This window comes from Quercus robur, chromosome 5 (genome assembly GCF_932294415.1).
Source record: "Quercus robur chromosome 5, dhQueRobu3.1, whole genome shotgun sequence".
Lineage (NCBI taxonomy): Eukaryota > Viridiplantae > Streptophyta > Magnoliopsida > Fagales > Fagaceae > Quercus > Quercus robur.
This window is the reverse complement of record NC_065538.1, coordinates 83,692,734-83,713,301: the sequence shown is the minus strand read 5'-3', so window position 1 is coordinate 83,713,301 and position 20,568 is coordinate 83,692,734. Positions and strand designations below refer to the sequence as shown.

The 20,568-nt window shown below is 34.8% G+C and overlaps 1 protein-coding gene across 1 annotated transcript; it reads left to right on the top strand.

Annotated features, from left to right (window-relative positions):
- Nucleotides 1-12,477: 12,477 nt before the first annotated feature.
- LOC126727439 (ADP-ribosylation factor GTPase-activating protein AGD5-like) lies at nucleotides 12,478-19,191 on the top strand. The gene is made up of 11 exons (XM_050433116.1): nucleotides 12,478-12,768; nucleotides 15,171-15,229; nucleotides 15,495-15,585; nucleotides 15,718-15,772; nucleotides 15,893-15,983; nucleotides 16,095-16,326; nucleotides 17,242-17,461; nucleotides 17,624-17,799; nucleotides 18,240-18,467; nucleotides 18,559-18,614; nucleotides 18,860-19,191. The coding sequence occupies exons 1-11, from the start codon at nucleotides 12,718-12,720 to the stop codon at nucleotides 19,017-19,019; spliced, it is 1,419 nt and encodes a 472-aa protein (XP_050289073.1). The 5' UTR covers nucleotides 12,478-12,717; the 3' UTR covers nucleotides 19,020-19,191.
- The last annotated feature ends 1,377 nt before the right edge of the window (nucleotides 19,192-20,568 follow it).

Here is a 20,568-nt window from a genome sequence, read left to right as displayed (position 1 = left end):
ATGTTAAACCCACAACAGCCAAGTCCGAATGGGACAAGGCAACTCTTGCATTAGCTAATGCAAATAGTAAGGCCATTAATGTTATATTCTGTGGTGTGTCCCATGATGAGTTTCACAGGATATCGCATGTGGAGACAACCAAGGAAGCTTGGACAATCCTTGAGACTACCTATAAGGGTACCAAGAAAGTCAATGACACAAAGCTCCAAATGCTTACCACTAGATTTGAAGAGCTTAAGATGGGAGATGATGATGCTTTCGATTCTTTCTATGGAAAGCTCAGTGAAATTGTAATTGCTAAGCTCAATCTTGGAGAGAAGATTAAAGATTCTAAGGTGGTGAGAAAGATTTTGAGGTCTTTACCGAAGAGCTTCCAAGCAAAAGTTACAACTATAGAAGAGAGTAAAGACTTGGATGAGATCAAAATCCAGGAGCTAATTGGATCTCTCCAAACATATGAGTTGGGACTGCCTTCTCATAAATCGAACAAATATCTTGCTCTTAAAACCATCACCGAGAGAATGAAGGACTCCTCCAAAGAGGATGATGTGGAGAAAGAAGTAGCATTCCTTGCAAAGAACTTTCAAAAATTTTTGAAGATGAAAAATAATGGGAAGCCTTTCAGCAAAGGAAAGTTTTCATCCTCCAAAGGTGATAGGAAGGAGTTTAAGAAGAAAGATGGAAAGGAGTTTCAATCCCCTCAAGGAATTGTGTGTGATGAATGTAATGGTCATGACCATCTCAAGAAGAAGTGTCCTAACTACCTGAGAGGAAAGGGTAAAGTGTTTGCCACTATCCTTAGTGATTCTGACAACTCAAATTCAGACACTGAAGGAGAATGTGACAGTGAAGGGAATTACAGGGCATTTATGGCTATTGCCTCAGTTGAGTCAAAAGATGATTTGAGCAATTTGGTTGATGAACTTGGTCATATATCTGAGGATGATGAAATTGAAGAATCCGAAGATGAAGATGTATACCAAAATGAAGGGGTGAACAACCTTCAGGAATCCTATGATTCTCTATTGAAGACTGTGGCAAATATGCCAAAGTTGCTAACCTTGCTGTGAAAAAGATGAAAAAGGTTGAAGAAGAGCATAAGGGTATACTTGTGCAACTTAAGGAATCAAAGTGTGAAGAAGAAAGACTCAAAGAAGAGTTGGTTGCAGCTTATTCTAAGATCAAGTTTCTTGAACTTGAAATCATTCAAGCAAATGTCAAGGTTGAGCGCATTTCCACCAAGAAACTTGACAATGTGCTATCTTCTCAGAAATCTTCACATGATAAGATCGATTTAGGTTATATCGGAAAAGGAAGTTCGAGCAACGAACCCAAGAAGGAAGTGAAGTTTGTTTCAGCCAAGAATGATGAGAAACTTAAAGAAGTGAAGCCTGAGACTGAGACCCCTGTTGTAGTTAAGAGGACCTTCGGTGCAAAACCAAAGGAAAAAAGGAAGTCATTACCCAAAAATCAAAGGGGGCCTCAAGTAAAGCATTTGTGTCATCATTGTGGCGCACAAGGACACACAAGGCCGAATTGTTTCAAGCTCCATGCACTCAAAAAGGCTGATTCGATGTGTGGTCAAGAAACTTCAAGGAGAAGACCAAGGGGAGCATAAGCTAAGGGAAACAGTAAAGGACATCTCATTGGCGATGTGATGGAAATGCTAAAGAACATATCCCTATACCTTGCTAGCTTCACTCCGAGGTTTGAAAATTATGTTGGTCGTACCCCGCCATCTAAGGCTCTCACTCAAAACACTCGTAAAGTGTGGGTGCAAAAGGGTACTTATGCATGATCACCTCCTATGTCCATGCATTAATACTTCCAATGTTTAGGATTATAGGTTCATGCATCTTGTCATGCATTGCTTCCGGTTTATAGCATGTTTCTTTTACAAGTTTTGTTTTATACTTGTTTTTGTTGATCTTACATTACTTGTTCTGTTTTTGGGTGTGTTCAAAAAATTAAAAAACCTATAAAAATTTGAAAAATCTTCAAAAAGTTTAATCGCTTGTGTTATGTATATCACATAAGAGTTTGGTCTAGTACCTTCGTACTAATGGCGTAGTACATTTACGAGCTTAGCTTGTTATGTATGCACATTTATCTTTGTGGGAAAAATCTTGAAAACTATGGGTGATTGTTGTAAATAGATCTTCAAGCTTGTCATGAATGATTTGTCAATTGTCTTGCATAGACTTGTGCTTATATATCTTCCCACCTTTATCTTTCTGTTTTTGCAATAGAGCTCACCAAATGCAAATCTCAAAATGAAAAAGAGATTATGAGTTGTAGAACCTGTCGCACATACTAGTATTTTACTAGGAAAAATGGAAAGCGACTCTTGTATTGAAATGTAATGTGCTCAAAAAGTCAAAGGCTACCTCTTAATGTTGAAATATCAAAAATTTCAAGTAACGATCTCAAAAAGAGATGTATTATCCAAAAATGATCAAATGTTATGATTTATGCAGAAGCCAAATGAAAAGCTTCTAAGTTTTGTAATCATTCTCTTGTAAGAGGTCATATATGCTCATTTCTATAATTGAGATAGTCCACTTGACTGAGTATTAGTTGTGTATAACTTGATTGAATTGATCATTGAAACTTCACTCTGGTCTAAGGACTATTCCACATTTAATACTCACCCACAACACACAAGACTTTGATTCAATTAATGCTTATCTCATTTGTGTGATTGTACATGTTCAAATGTGATGTATATGCTCAATCACTTGTCAATCAAATCCAAAAAGATTTTTGAGTGTTTTATATGTTTTTGAAAGTGATTTTATACTTTCATGTTTTGTGTTTTTGTTCAAAATGCATTTTTTGTGTTTTTCTTTAAAAATTGGTTTAGAGGCTGTTTCGCGAGAAGCTCGCGACTTAGAGCTTCCTGCGAAATGTGCTTTAGGGAAATTAAAAAGTCACTTTTTCATACAAAGGGTCTCACTACTGCCTCACAAGTATTTCACGACTAAACTCTTCTCGCGAAATGTTTTTAGGCAAAAACTGAAAAAATTTTCATTTTCATACTGAGGCTATCGCGACTGTTTCACAACTAAAAACTTCTCGCGAAAGCTTCAATGTGTCTCGCGACTAATATCGCGACTATCTAACCCGCGAAAAACGCGTGTTTTCAGTTTTTATGTAGCAAATGTGACAGTTTTTCAAAATTTCTTCACTTCCCTTGCACTGCCTCTCTAGAACCCCTTTCAACCCAAAATCAATTTTCACTCAAACCCCATCATTTTCAAGCAACAATCTCTCCAAAATCACTTCAAGGTATGTTTTCCTAAACATTGTTTTCATTTTTGTCTTAGATTATGCAAATTTTAGCTTAGGATTTTAAAAATTGGGGATTTTCGAAAACTGGGTTGGGGTTCTTAAATTTGTGAAATTTTTTTCAAAATTTTGATTGGGCTGAGCCCCATTTGCTATGTTTGTATCTATGTTGGCCCCATGAGGCATTTTAAACATGTATTTAAGCAAATTTCATCATGTTCATGCATTTTTCATAGGTGTTGTGTACTGTTGCATGTTAGACGTTTGACAAAATGTCCTAGTGACATTCTTGTGTTGAATTAGACTCAAGTGAGTTCCTTTGCTTGGGTTTACTCTTGATTGACCATGTTTAACATGTTTTGATCAATGATTGTGTGTTCTACACACTTTGCCCAAATTGTGCCTCAATGCCATGCCATGCACACACTAGGCATCCTCTAGGCACACCCCATGCACCTCATGCTGCACTCCCTTGCATCAGCACATGCACACACATGCACAGTCACTTAATTTCGTGCATTGTGTTTATGTTTACATGTTCTATCTGTTATAGCATGTTGTTTTGTGTTTGTTTGCTCTGTTTTGAGAAGGTTATACTCTGTCCTGAGCTGTTTTACTCTGTTTAGAACTAACTTGAATCTAATCAAGTTTTGTGTTCTGGTTTGTGTTTATGCACTTGTTTCTTTTTTGTTTCGTGTTCCCTAATGCAGATGTCTCCTACCAAACATTCAGCTTCCAAGAAACCAACATCAAAGCGTGCATGCATAGATTCTGACAGCTTTAAGTCTATGGAGGCAGACTTGAAATATAATGACCGCTACAAAAGAGCAACCATTATCATGGAAAGGGTTGTTAAGTTGGAAACCCTTGAGGACACTTTCATACCTGAAGTGTTCAAGGAAAGGACATGGACAAAACTACTGAATCCAGTTGGAGTAGTGTATTTAGAGATTATCAGAGAGTTTTTCTCTAATGCTAGTGTTGAAGGGGATAATATAAATTGCTAGGTAAGGACAAAGAGTTTGTCATCACTAGAGATAGCATTCGGGAGTTCTTAGAAGCTTGTCCTCCCTCACACCCAACCATGGGGCAATATGAGGATAGATTGGAATCTACTGAGGAGATGGTAAGGATACTTGGTGGTACTCCTAAGAAAACCTCCATGAACACAATCTCATTCAGTCCAGAGATGAGAACCCTTGCTCATGTGATGATCAACAATTTATACCTGGTCACCAACCTCACTACATTGTCCATTCCAAGGACAATCTTCTTGTACGATCTCTTCACTCACAAAGAGATTGATATTTGTGGACACATCTTCCACATTTTAAAGAGGAGCATTGAGAAGAAAAATTCCAGAATAGTTATACCTTTTCCCTCACTAATTATGGGCCTAATTGCGAAGACAAGACTCAAACTTCCGAGTGGTCTTACAGTCGTTCAAAGGGACTATCCCATTGGTGCATACACTGTGACTAGAAGCACAGCTCACATTAAAGGCTCCAAAACAAGTGTGCATACGATACCACGGGATCGTGTTAAGGACGAGGGAGGAGATATAGAGGAGGAGATTGATTGATTCACTTCTATACCAGAGACTTCAGCACAACCATCCTCTTCAACACCTACACGAGGACCCGACAGACTTGATTGTCTTCTTGCTAGAGTGGACCAGCTATATACTTTGCTAGACTCCCATATGCAGCACACCGCGGACCAGTTTTCTTATGTCCAGGGTCAGATCACAGCATTATCTTCTCAGATCGACGACTTGTCAGTAGCCCATGGTTCAGATTCAGAGTCCGATTAGTTCTAGCCTTTTTGGCCATTCCGGTCAAAAAGGGGGAGCTTGCACAGTTAGGGGGAGCATAGCTTAGGGCTTAGAAACATTGGTTCATTTAGGCAGTTTACCTTCGTTTTCTTTAGCTTTTATAATTGTTGGTTTCTTGTTATTACTGCTTTAGCTTAAAGTTTCAGTACTTTGTTCTAAATTTCAGTTTATATTCAGTAGTATGTGTTTACCTTATTGCTTTGTAGCATTTTTTTGTGCTTTTAAGATATTTCTAATATGTCTTAAGTACCTCACACTTGTACCCTAGTAGGATCTTGTATCCTAAATGCATATACTTCATGTATTTTGCATTGGTTGTGTGTTGAACATGCAATTGATCCTTGTGAGTGATCTTCATTGCATTTGCATGTCCGGATGAGCATTTACTTGTTAAATGATCATTGTAGTCATTTTTAATGACTGTCCTTGTATGATCAAAATATGCCTACATGTTTTATAGTGTTTACAAACTTGATTGCATTTTACTTGCTCATATTCGTACCATATATTCAACTTGTAATAAGCTTAATGAAAGTTTTGTTTGTGTGCAAGTGTTTCAGGTTACAGGTATATACGTCCAAGTGCTTCACAACTTCTAGATTAGGTGTGAGTGAGTTTTGCCACTATTCCTAAACTCACATTTAAGTCTAGAGTCTGTTTTAGGGGTTTTGTCACGAAATAGCCAAAGGGGGAGATTGTAAAGTTGTAATTTACAACTATGTGTTTTGTTGGCTTTTATTCCATGCCAAATTTGATTGTAATTTTATTCAATCTTTTATACCCTGTATTTATTATGGGATTTGATTGTAAGGGTTGTGTGATAGAGAGAGAAAGTGTGAAGACTTAAGCATTTGAAGACAGAAGAGTTTTCGCGGGTAGCTTGCAACTAAGCATCCCACGAAATGATGCATGTGCCTTGCACATGACTGGAATGCAAAGAGTCAGGACAGATGGAGACAGTTGTGTTTCGCGAGTAGCTCGCAGGTAAGGCCTTCTCGCGAGACACTCGCGAAACATTCTGTTTTGCCAAACTGTGCTATCTGATACACACTTTCTGTACCTACACTATATATATCCACATTACCCACGAAAGTTGAAGAGTGCTTCAGAGAGAAAACCCTAGCCACAAACCTTGAAAGTTAGAGATTGTTATATCCACAATCATCTACACAATTGCTTGTGGATTTTCCTCAACTCCTACCTCTCCATTTCCGTATCATTGAGAGGTTGATAGCCCAAATACTTACCACACCATTTCAAAGTGTTCAGTGAGATTTTGGTGCTGCTGGGAAGCATTGGAAGAAGCCAAAGATGGCAGATGCAACATGGAGCTTGTTGTGGGATCTGGAGAGTTAGACAAGACACGGTTCCGAGAAGCCTTGTTGGTAGGGGTGTGCATGGGTCGGGTTGGGTCGGGTTGAGGGGATTTTTTTACTCAACCCACCATGATGGGTAAAAAAAAATTCAACCCAACCCAACTCATCACATAAGTCCAACCCAACCCATATGGGTAGGGTTGAACTCATAGGTTTGACAAATTTTTTATTATTATTATTATTATTAAATTGAATAGAAAAAAAAATATTAATATTAATATATTAAAAAAACCTAAAGATTAGTATCAATGTAACTCCTTAAAGGCAAACAACACTAATGACTAAACAACAATAGTAATTTGTTAAGATTTGCGTGAATTAATTGACTTTTATATAGGATAGGAAGAACTGGTTATTTAAAAAAATTTATTAATTATATAATATTATATATATATTAAATTAGTATTAGTAGGAGGGACCAAGGAAATGCTGCTCTACAGCTGGTTTTTTTTTTTTTTTTTTTAATTATTAAATATAATATATATATATATATATATTTAAATATATATAAGTGCCCTACAGCTGATTTTAAAAAAAATATATTAAATATATAGTAAATATGGGTGGGTCGGGTCGGGTTTGGCAGGTTTGTAATTTTATGACCCAAACCCAACCCGACCCGCTATAAAAAAAAATTTGTAACCCAACCCAACCCACCAAGCCTTAAAAACCGACCCAACCCGACAGGTCGGGTTGGGTTTGGCAGGTCAATGGGTTTTCTGCACACCCCTACTTGTTAGAGTAGGAGCTTGGAGGGATTAGGTACATCGGGTAGATTAGGCTTGGAGGGTCTCTTGCTAACCCATGTATCACAACTGATTGTCTAGTGGATCGATTATCGCTTGGGGGGCGGCGGAGAGGTTTTTCACCGAGTTCTTCGGTTTCCTCTTTAATAACACATCGGCGTATTATCTTGTGTTTGCATTCTTCTTCCCTACTCTTTTATCTTTCATTTTACTGCTGTGTTATAATATTTATGGGTTAGAGTAGCTTGTTTGTTTATCCGTTCGCATTTACTCTATTCCGCACTTAATATTAAGTTAGAGTAAAATCAATCGAGCCGTAACTTTGATTTAGGGGTCTAAATAACTCTTGTGTTTCACACATTTTCGAGCATTCAGTTTCAATAACACTCAACTCTTCAAAAAAAATATGATTACTCATAATCAAGGTTCTATCTTGAAAAATAACCTAACACAAGTAAACCCCTTCTTAATGCTAATAATTTTGGCTAAAAGTTTTACTTCCCTCAAAATGTAAAAAAGTTACATTTTCCCCATCACTTAATCACCCATTGATTATGAATTTTCTCTAGTTTTTTTTAAGAGAGAAAGAGGTTTTAACACAAGGCACACCACTACTCCACTCAAAAGTCATGATAACTTTCAAAGGAGGGTAAACAAGCTATACTACACACAATACACTTTTTTAAGTAATGTGGGACAATTACTCTTTTTTGTTTTTTTTGAGAAACAAACACATACACACACGAGGGAGAGGCAAAGAATGAGTTTGGGTCATTACTCTCGTTTTATTATTACTAGGTTGCAACTTATGCTCATGCCAATGAGTTTGGGTCCAACTATCTCCTATAATCATTTAGTCTTCTCATTATTATTTTATACTAGTTGCAAACTCACGCAATGGTAGGAAAATATAATTATTTTATAAGAATATAATGTCAAATTTGTATGTTAAATAATGCATCTCATTTAAAAGTATTTTGTATTTTTATAAGTTTTATGTAATTGAATATATAATATATTTTGCATAATTATAATATTGTTTTATATAAATAGAGAAGATGCTATTAATTTTTTTTTTAAATATCATAATCGATTGACTAATTTTAAACTAAAAAATAATTAGGAATTTGTTTATTATGTTATTGATGTGAAACTAAAAAATAATATCACTTTGTAGTTAGTAAATGATATAGTTTAAATGTTCTTTTTATATTAAAATTTTAAATGAAAACATTCATAAGATGCATTATTTAAAATATCTTATTTTTTTATTAATATTAATTTTTTTAAAATGCCTAAATGACGTTATGTATTAATAGATTTGGACAAAATAATTAAATTAACTCATTTAATTATTTACTAATAGATCTTACAGTTGAAATGGACAAAGTATTACGCTGATATGACTCAATATAAGCATAAAAATAATAGATATTACACTTTAGCTTTAGATATTATTATATAGATAATATCCATTACTTAAATGAATATACCCAACAATTCTATATCCATGAGCTCTTGTCTAAGTTCCTCCAAGACTCACTGAAAGTAATCATATACCAAACCTCTCATTTTGAGTGTAAAACGGTATGCATGCACCATGCACACCCCCGCGGATTCGCTTTGTTGGCAGTTTATGACCTGGCAAAAGTTTCGAATCTGGTTCCCTATCAAGAACCAGGGCCCAAAAATCAAAATCATGTGTCATCCTCTTGACACATGTCAACACCAAACAAAAAGACCCCTACCCCCAAGGTTGAAAATTTAGCCCTTTGACTTTTAATGGAAAAGGCTAGCAGCAAAATTCAAATACAACCTGAGTTGCTAGCTAAAAGCCTCCACATATGATGCCATTGATTTGGTTGCTCAAATGTTTAGGTCAGGTAATACATATATTCCCACAAGATACAACCTGTGATTATACATGGCGTATACACTACACAACAACAGTGTTGTCATGAAGAAACTCACTGTTTCCTATCCAACTCTATAAATTAATGCAAAGGGATTTTTGTAATGAATTTGGTTTAATGGTTTGGTTGAACAAGCATCAGTGGTAAGCTTTTATATAGTTATTATGTCAATTATATAACTAAGCTTCTTCCAGCTTTGCCATGTGCCCTCTTAACTTGTTCTAGTTAATTGGTATAAAGATTGCTTAATGTTAGATTACATCCTTGCTGAAGCTATGATTAGTAGTAGCAATGGTCCAATTTCACCATTGGCGAGCATGCCAAAAGAATCTAACAAAAGATCTAGGGTTCATTTCCCCTTATACCAAAAACTGATTGGTGTCTTAATCTAATGATAAAGAGCTATCATTAGAAGCGGACACTATAGATTGAAACTCTCTAAAAAAAAAAAAAAAAAGACTTATGGTCCAGCAATAAACTATAAAAGAAGAATGAAAATCTTTCTTTTCTATATTCTTTAGACCATCCCAATATGGTTTGAATATGAAACCACAATAAGCATTGTGTGGATGTTCCATGAAAATAGAATGATTTCATTCATTTTCCATTGCAATTGAAGGAGTTAATTGGAGCCAAAATAAGTCCAAATATTGCATATTGATAGACACCAAAATACCGACAACATAGATATAGAATTATGGAGTACCTGAGCTGTAACATTTGACTTTGGGGGTATGCATTTCTCTTCAATCATTCCTAGCTTTTCATATTTTCCTGATTAACTAATCAACTAATTATATATTCGTGGTCCAATGCTTTAATATTTTGCTTGTGACACTTTCTCAATTACCAAAAGTTAGCACGATTAACACTAATCATTCATCCGCACCAATGGTCGTTTGCAAGTTGTAAAGATGAATATGACTGTTATTCCATCAGAGTCATGCTGAGCTGACTAATATGAAAAGTCTATTATAACATGTCCAACCAAACCAAATCAAGGTTTCTTTTATCTGTTGTTTATATAAAATAATTCCACAGACAATATCCCTATGTATATACAGCTTTCCTAGTATGATTGATTGGGTTGCCCAATCGATTAGGTCGAGAGATTCCGGTTGATGAATATTGAATTTACTTAAACTTCATAATGTTCAGTTTCAGATATATTTTTGTAAAGAAAACACAACATTTTATTATAAATTGGCCCAATAGTTGCTGCCAAAATTTGGGAGTCAGCAAGAGCCTTCTAACTCATTTGGTTGGTACCTCTTAGTATTTTCAAATGAGACATCCACTGTTTGAATCCCTCTCTCCCTCAATTTGGTAACAAACTTGGTTACAACCAACAATAAAAATATGACAAGTGTCCCTTACACTTGAATCACTTAACATAAATTGTATACAATCATCACTTAAGTATAGTTTATTAAGTCATGTAATAAGAACATATGTCATTTCTCATAGTTAGCCAAATAGCGTAATTTTTGAAAATATTTAAGAAAAAAGTATCGAGTCAAACTTATTTTGTTATATAGCATTTTTTTTTTTTTTTTGGAACTCAAGTTTGTCAGACTCGAGTTCCAAGCATTATGGCAATTTAATCACTTCAAACATAATGCTTAGGATTCGAGTTTCACTTCAAACATAATGCTTAACTTCAAACATAATGCTTAGGATTCGAGTTTCACTTCAAACATAATGCTTAGGATTCGACAAACTGGAGTTCCAAAAAAGTACTACGTATCTAAATAAATAGCACCTAATCCTAAAATTTTGCTAAATAGCACCTAATCAAACTTATTTAAAATTTTGCTATTTAGCAAATTTTTCCATGGGAATTTAGTGTAGCATCGCCCTTTATTGCGCCACTCATTAGCTGATTTGGCTCTCAATTAACTATGAGAAATCATGCATATTAATTGATACATATCTTGAAAATATGTCAACGCTTTTTTTTTTTTCTTTTCTTAACAAAATATTTATTTATGTGGGTTCTAATTAACTCTTTTGACATCATATAAGAGATTTCAAATTCAAACTCTACCTACACTAAAAATCAATTGATATCATGACCTAATAATAAAGAACAATCATCATGTAGCAGACGCTATATATTAAAATTCGATCGTATCTAAAAGAAAGTATTTATAATCCTTTTTTTTAGAATCGTCCTCTATTAACAAGATTAGTCTCGAAACATGTATATATTTTAAGATATATAGGATAAGATTTGAATTTATCAAATCAATCCCATAATAATAATTCTAAAAAAATGAGGCAGATAAGATTTTAAACGTGGATTCCATAATAAATTATTCTAAAAAAAATTACCAAATTATTATATTATTTTGTTTCTCAAAAAAAAAAAAAAAATACCAATTGAGCCAATTTAGGGATGGCAAAAACATCCTATTGCGCTTGACTCATCCTACTCTGCTTCGCCTTAAACAAAATTTTCCCGTTCCAAAGAGATGCAAGATGGGGTTGGGTTTTACTTGCCGCACCCCACCTAATGTATATATAAATATTATTTCTATACAATTCCTAGTTATAACTTATTAATTTTATACATATTCATTACCATTTTAGCCAATAGCTACATTGTTCAATTGCTTGGCATTTTTGGATATCTTCAATGGATACATCCAAGATTCAAATTCCTCATTTCCCAACTATTGAATTATCAGCCCAAAAAAAAAAAAAACTATTTCCAAAATACCTATCTCTCTTTCTCTCTTAACACTGTACTAATGCCGTTTCTTTTTATATCTTATTTATCTTATCACTCTCATTAGGATTAACAAAATATCTCTAACATGCCCTGCTTTCATCTTGACACCCATGATCCAACCCGTCTCATTGACATCCTAGTCATCAATATCTTATTTGGATTTTTGTTTCAAGAGTCATGTTAAATGGTACTTTTAGAACATCTGTTAATTAATTATTTTATGAAAATTTTTATACCACTTTTATAAATAAATAAAAAAATTGTCAAAATAATTTCGGTTACTTTTTTTCTTTACAATATTTCTTAAAATATATCATTGGTTAAAGTTATTCCCTTGTTGAAAACATAAACCAAGAGAAGGGCGCCGTCGCAATCCAGAGACAGCAAGGCCAGCCAGCCACGCGTGAACTGATGACCAAAGAACAAAAAGCTTATTGTCATTACTCATTAGAGTCTGCCCACCAAAAAGGAAAGAAAAATTCCATCAAACACTTACGTGTCTACTGTACACCAAAAGTCCAAACAAACACTTGACATTATTAACACAACACGGCCATCAAAAATATTTTAAAAATGACAGAACATAACAGAGCAACAAAGTAAAGACAATTTAGAAGGTGAAGCATTCAAGCAAAGCAAGAAAAGGAAAACCCACTCTCCTCTTTCTCTCTCTTAGTCATTCATTTCTCTCCTCTTCTTCTTAAACCTTCTCTTTCTCTTTACGCTTTCTCTGATTCTAATGTTGTAAAAGCAAAAACAAAAAGGGTGTCTTTTTGCAACTTTGAAGAAGAGAAACACAAAGAGAATTTTAACAGTCTCTCTCATCATGAACCAGAAGGCTAGTGTTTCTAAAGAGCTTAATGCCAAGCACAGAAAGGTCTCTCTTTCTCTTCATCTCTTACAAAGTTCGAATTTTTATGTTGAATTTGTTTATGGGTTGCTTGAACAAGTGTGGATTTTAAGCTTAGTTGAGTGTTTCCTGTGCTGATGGGTTTGTTTTCATATGGTTATTTTTGTTTTTTGGTTGGTTGAAGAATAATGGATTTTAAGCTAAACATGATTCAAAACTATTGTTCTGATGATGGGTTTGGCTTCAAACTCAATAATTTGGCAAATATAAATGCTTTCATGAATAATTTGCATCTGGTTTTGGCCGAGATCCTAATTGGGTCTGCAACAAGAATTATGGGTTTTTTCAACTTGTTATTACAGTTAAGAGGTTCTTTAAATCAACTTGCCCATAATTCACGGGCATCAAAAAATGATAAGATAATATAATGGGTTGGACCATCTTTTTTCAAAACAGAATTGGTTATATGATACTAGTATTGTTCTGTCTTATGTCTGGTCATTTATATACCCAAAAAACATAAAACAAGTCTGTATTTAGTTCATTACTTCATTTGTAGCTGAGAAAGTTATTGGTGTCTTGGTGATGTCAGGGTGTTTGGAATGAAGGCCCACTATTTCAGTTGTGGTTTTGTGTGGTGGACCACATGTATAGATTTCAATAAATTCAATTATGTTAGCAAATAAATTGCCTCATGTTAGATTTTTCTTTTCTTTGCTAAGTCCTGTGAAGAATGAGAGGAGTGGACTTGGTCATTAAGCATAATCTCAAGCCTTGCTTAGGTACTTAATAAGCCATCATACTTACACTTTCGTTAGCAATGTGATATTTTGCCCATGGAGCCTGAAAGCTTTCTTTCATTTGTTTTTGGCTAAGTAATTTGAAGGAGAGTAGTAGATAATATAATGTGGTTCATGTATTTGTTTAGACATATTTTATCAGAGTTGTTTGGTTGGTGGCATTAAATTATTTGTGAGCGCAAGTTGAACAGGCCATATGCCCTTTTTTCTTGTATTTTCAGTTCTTTTTCTGCCCCCACTCTATTATTGTGGTTCAAAATTTTTCTCATTTAGGTATACCATAGGTGTCTCACATGAAATTATTGTTCCTCTCTATGTCATGCATGCGCCCCCACTTTATACTTGTGGTTCAAATTTTTTTCATTTAGTTTACCTTTGGTGTATACATGAAATAATTGTTCCTTTGTGTTTGAGGGAGTTATATTAGCAAGAAAAGCACTTGATGGATTTTAAGACTGACCACAATGTATAATTCAAGTTTCCCAGCATTATGCTAAAATTATGTTCCCATGCATAGGATGCAGTGCACTGAATGTATGGTCTGACTGGTGAAGTAGTTTGTTTGCACCCTTTTTCTTCAGCTTTAAGTTCTTGTTGAAAATGAAATTTTAATGAAATAAAAAATATATATTAAAAAAAATTGCTGATGTGAGTGAAAAGCAAAAATCAAGTACCAACATGTAACACAGAGCAGTCTGTTGTGTTGATTCACAACCCATCTTGCTTCAGCCGTGGAGGACACTGTACAATAATACATGTGGATGTGGTTACTAAGGTTAGTTGGTGATCATTAGTTCAGCCATGGATGTAATTTAAGGTTAGCCTGTGATATGCTGATTTCAAAAGCTACGTCTAAAGCTTATCTCATTATTAAAGATTCTAATCAAATTTAATAGAGGGCCAATGATGGATGATTGAAGTTTACGTCTGCCCCTTTATCCACAATCTTGCTATTAGGCATTTCCATTTCTGGAGAATATTGATTTGAGTCTGTTAGCCTTTATACATCCTTCTTAGTACTTTTACAAAGTAAAGGTCATATTTTCTTTTTGTATCTGCAAAGAATTCTCTGGGTTTTCATTTTTATATTATAATTTTCAAATTTGGTGATAATGGCCACTTACAATTGGTTTACATTTCAAACTAGTAACCTGATAGTAACAAAATGCTTTGCAAGCAAAATGGTGAGAGACATGAAAACATATAAGCCCCTTTTGACTATAAATAGGTATTTGATGAAATCATGCGATGCACCATCTCTCCCTATAATACATAATCAAGCCCACTCAAATAAACTATAGCCTCACTTTACAGCACTACTACGTAGTTGTTGCAAGGATAATAGAAGGCTGTCTATTTTGTGGCAGTCTTTAAGCATGGCTTGAAACATGTACAGGCTGCATTTAGTCTTCAAATTTCTGTTTTTGGGCACATATATGTGAGATTTTCAATCCAGTTTGGCCTGCTGTGATCATTCTTCTCCTTGCATTATGCCCCTGCATGTTATGTTTTGATTTCTTATCCACATATTGAATTCTGTATATAGCCAATTTCTTTCTGTGACCACTCTTTTCCTCTACCTTTATGATCTATAATGAACTTCATCATATCTGGTGTCCTTGTTTACAGATATTGGAGGGTCTTCTTAAATTACCAGAAAACAGAGAATGTGCTGACTGCAAAAGCAAGTAGGTATCCAGGAGAGTTAACAATATATTACCTTCCTAAGTTGTTGTTTTATGAGTTTGAAACAACACGTGTTGTATGATAAAAGTAGAGGAGTTGACAATGTTGATACTTTTTACTATCCACTTGAATTCCAACCTATCAAAGAGAAGGGGAAAAAAAGAAAAAAAAGAACATGGAACTCATGTAGAATTAGCTATTTGTAACTTATTACTTGTATGGTTTGTGCAGTTTTAGTTTGTAACCATGTCTTGCTTGCTAGTACAGAGCTCCACGATGGGCTAGTGTGAATCTTGGAATTTTCATATGCATGCAATGTTCAGGGATCCACAGATCTCTTGGAGTACATATATCAAAGGTAGTACAACTTTTTTCTTTAATTATCAATACCCCATTCTATTTCTCATTTTAAAATTAAGCTTTAACCATTTGCAGTGATAGTCACATCTCTGTGACATGCTTATAATTATTCTGAATTATTTTGATGCAGGTGAGATCTGCAACTCTAGACACATGGCTTCCCGAGCAGATTGCATTTATCCAATGTAAGCACCACCTATTTTTTGGCTGAGGAGTCTTTTTTAATAGAAGTCAAGTCACTTCTAAGTCAAGATACAAGGTGCTGAAAGTCATTTTGTTTTTGTTTTCTTTTTTATTGCTAACAGCTATGGGGAATGAGAAATCAAATAGCCATTGGGAAGCAGAATTGCCCCCTAATTATGACAGAGTTGCAATTGAAAATTTCATCCGTACAAAGTATGACTTGACAAGCTGTTGAGTATTATTGTTTTGATTGGTACAGAACAGTCCTATTATTACGCTCTTGTTTGTTCTGGGCTTACGATTTAGGGCACTGATATATGCTAGGTATCAAGAAAAAAGATGGGTTCGAAGGGATGCAAAAGCAATATCTTCGTCAAGGGTGAGTGAAGAGAAGGGTTCAATTAATAGACCAGGACCTGGAAGTAACGGTTGGCATGCTTTTACAGAAAATATTGAACATTCTTCTGAAAGGAAAGCTGTTAGTCCACCCATAACAAGTAATAGGGTAACTACTTCAAAAAGTAGCATTCCTGTAGCTGTTGAAGTATCCCAACAGGTAGGTCATTGTTCATTTTCTTTTCTCCATTTGAATAGAAGAAAATCATATTACATCAAGGGGAAAGTTATTGCGTTTAGCTTTACTTTGTTATATTTTTTTGGCGCTAGACTGTATTATTATGATTTCTTTATTCTCAAGCGTAGAATTGTATTAATGTTATCTTATACGAGTGGCATTAAATTTTGTCATGGTAGAGTATATAGTTTCAGCTAGCCGGGAAGCATGGACAGTTGGGAGCTATTCAGGAAATACGCACACACACACACACACACACACACAAAAAAGTGTGAAAATTTCAGAACACATTCACACTCTTGGAAACATTAATGTGAAAGATTAATATGCAAGGACAAGGTTTATGGTGAATGGATTGTTTAAAGGCCTATCACATTAGAACAAATTAGTGGGGATTCTTTGGCATATTTCTGAACTGGAACCTGCTTTGGTGAAAAATGATGCTATAATGTTGAAGGATAGAATTGTATCCTTATCTCCCCTCCAAGGACCATACTTTTATGGGACCTACTCCAGCTAATGGTTATCCCTTTCTTGGCAAAACCAACTCAAAAGATTGAAGGATGCACGCATTCAAAAAATTATTCCGAAGATTTGAAATTTTTATATGGTTTCTCTCCATCAGGTATATGACCTGTAATATGGGGTCAATGTCTTAACATCTCAATGAGCTATTTAATTTGAAGATAAAAATCTAATGGAAAATGGAATTTTGTATCACATTTAGTATCTAATTCTTTTAGATTGATATATTACACGCACCCAGTGGGTTTTGACTTTACAACTTTTCTCTCCACCCAGTCTTATGGGAGAAGGAAGTGTCATTTAAGCTAGAACTCATTCACTGTAATTAATATATACTTGAAACACCAGTAAACTTTTGATGCTAATGTACAGGTCATTTCTGATCCAAAACCACAAGAAAGATTGCAGAAATCAGAACCAGTAGTCACAAAGGCTGAATTGGCAAAACAGGCAGTTACTGTTACCCCTGCTGTCCCACCACCCAAAGTGGATTATGCAACTGAACTTTTCAATTTACTCTCCATGGGCGATTCTGGACAAAAAGGCTCTGAGACATCTGCTGTTGATGATAATGCATGGGTCAGTTTCCATTGTAAGTTTCTTGAAATTATGTTATTGTTGGAGTAATTTTTGCCACTAATATTGTTTTTTCCAGCTTGCAGTTTCCACTTTAATAATTTCTTCCTTATAATTGTTAGATTATGGTAATTTTCTTCCATAGTAATCCTTGACATTGAACCCCCTCAACTTGCAGCTCCCAAAGCAAAGTTAACAGCAGAGAAAAATGATCCATCACAGTCAGTTGAAAGCAAGATACAATCCAAGAACGGAATTGAAGATCTTTTTAAAGATTCACCCTTGGTTACAAATTCCTTATCAGTGGAACCCCGGAAAGATGTGAAGAATGATGTTATGAACCTCTTCGAGAAGGTATTTGTTTACAAATTCTTCAGAAGCCGCTGTAGATATTATGGGGCACTTAGGGCATAACATGCTGCTTCTGAAGACTGATGACTGTAAAAAATTCAGTCTTAGCATGAAACTGACTTGGCAGAAGATCAAAACACTCTTTTGAAGTTTTATTTTGGAGCATATATGTTCTCTTTTTGTATACGTGTTTATAGTGAAGTAAGTGGGTTAAGGGTTAAATATCAAGTTTACATTCTGTTCTGGGTCGCTTGAATGTGAAATTTTGGCATCTAAAATTAATATGGTAATATTTGGCGTAAACCAAGGAGAATTTGACTGAATTATTATTATTATTATTTTTTTATGATGTTCTGATTATTATTTGTTTATACTTTTTTGTTGTTTCTATACTTAAAGATGGTCATGTCCCTCTAACCTTTTCAGATCTGGATTTCATGCAGTCCACTATGGCATCACCATTCTCTATCCATCAACAACAACTGACAATGCTAGGCCAACAACAATCATTCCTTATGGCTGCTTCGGCGAATGGCTCCCAAACACTTCCTGCCATTGTACATCAACCTCAGTCCGATGCTGTTCTCATACCCAATCAGAATTGGGGAAGTATGGGCCATCAAGTTCCCAGAATGATGATGCCTGTAGCTGATCCACAAAAATATATGCAGGTTTAGAAGCTTGGTTCATATAAATAAAGCTTACATCCCATTACTTTTAGATTATAACTCCAACTTTTAACTTGTTGCTTTCTTGTACCAGATAGGAAACCTCCAACACATGTATCAGACAGGGAATTCAGTTCCCTTTTCAAGGAGGTATGGCTAATTTGTTCAGCGCGATCATTTAGAAAATGACTGGGTTTCATAAACACACACAGACATAAACAGCCACGAGTTGTTTTATGTGAGAAAAATCAATGCAGAAATTAATGTCTTGGGTTACCTATGAGTTGCTTGTTTATCTAGTTCATCTAAACTCAAAATAACAACAACCATGATTGTTACAGGAGTCTAAGAATCCCAGGGTGTACCTAACATGGTCTTTGTCATTTATGTTGCAGCATGTATATGGTAGGGCCAGTAGCTCCAACCTATGGTTTGACAAGCATGAGAGTGAATGGGGCTCCTGCAGCATCACCAGTACCTTCAGTCACTCCAACACAATCAGGAAAAGAATATGATTTGTCATCATTAATGCAAGGGATGTATACAAAACCGTGAGAAATTTGTCAAGTTGTGATTTCATAGATGTGATTAACAGAAATAGTTATATTATAGGAAAGCATTTGAGGTGTATATTCCTTTATATTTAAAGCAGTTAGCTCTTTGTTGGTGATTCATTGTATCATGAATTATGCTGGTGCAATAAAAATGAGTTCATCATTTTGCTTAATACTGTTTATTTTTCCTTTTGATCTCTGCTTTAAGCTTGCTATAGTGATTCTATTTTTTCTTGCATGGACAACGCAGAAAAACCTGTACAGGGAGCTCTCAATCAGCTTTCTCATAAGTCATAACCAAAGTTATTCGGGTTACATTACAGGTCACTTTAATCATATGAAGCTTAATATATGGAAGCAAGTTATGATTTCCCAAAAATATTATTTTATCATTCTGGGAACAAAGCTGCTTACCCAAAATTAAGATAATGAAATATGAATTTGATTGATGCTTAGTATACTATAAATTTTATTACAGTTTTACAAATCAATGTGTCCATTTTTAAACACATTACAAAAATGAAAGAAATTTGTCTATTATGTTGTTGTCGTGACACTAATCATATTCATTGACATGTACATTTGTGAACTTTTTTATAATAAAATTTGTATTAGCTTTAGCCTTTTTCTATAAATTTTGGTAATTGGATGTGAAGAATTATCAGTGGAAACGTAGAAAATGATCAGTGTATCATCGCACCATACTGTAGTTTCATGCAATCGTTATCTAACCCCATACAAATTGCACTTCTTAATATGTAGATCCTCATAGATGGTATAGTGATAATGTTAAATGCAATTCAAACAAACTCAGAACTTGTATGAACAATGCATGAAATTGATGAGTAACATTGCTTTACCTGGCACAAATTTTACATGGGTATTTTCTTAATCCACGAAATTGATGAGTAGCATTGCCTCCCCTCAAAATAATTTAAGTACATAAGGTAGCAGAGATGCTTGTGTTCACAATGTGAAAATTCTGGTTGGGCCCTAGGTTGAGGCATCTCAATATCTTTGTTTAGACCCCAGCCAAAGCCCATCAAAATTATCCAATCTCTATTGAACTTTGCTGGCAATTTTAGACAATGGGTGAAAACTCGACATGTGGCAGTCATCTGAGAATTGGACGGTGCTAGCTGCTAAGCAACAAAATTGGACTTGGAAAAGTAGCAAAACCGTTACCTTGACCTTATCTATTCTTTTTGTTTTCCTCTTAGAAATAGCATCACTATTTATTTACTCGTTTTTGTTGACCATTATTATGTGTCACACAACTAATAAATCCCAGTCTTCCCAGTAGAAAAGTATTAGGGTGGCTCAAAACGCTGCTTCAGTTAAAGCAAATTAGCACTGAATAGTAAATACAACACATAACTACAATTTATTGACTTTTTGCTAGCACCACCGTCCACAAAATTAAAAGATAAAATGTGTTACAAACTTTGCAATTTGTTATTTAATGATGAAAACGCTTAAGAGTTAAGATAGTGCATGCACATGGGCTATCCAAATCCAATGGTGGACAACTTAATTGCGTAGTTTGGGAC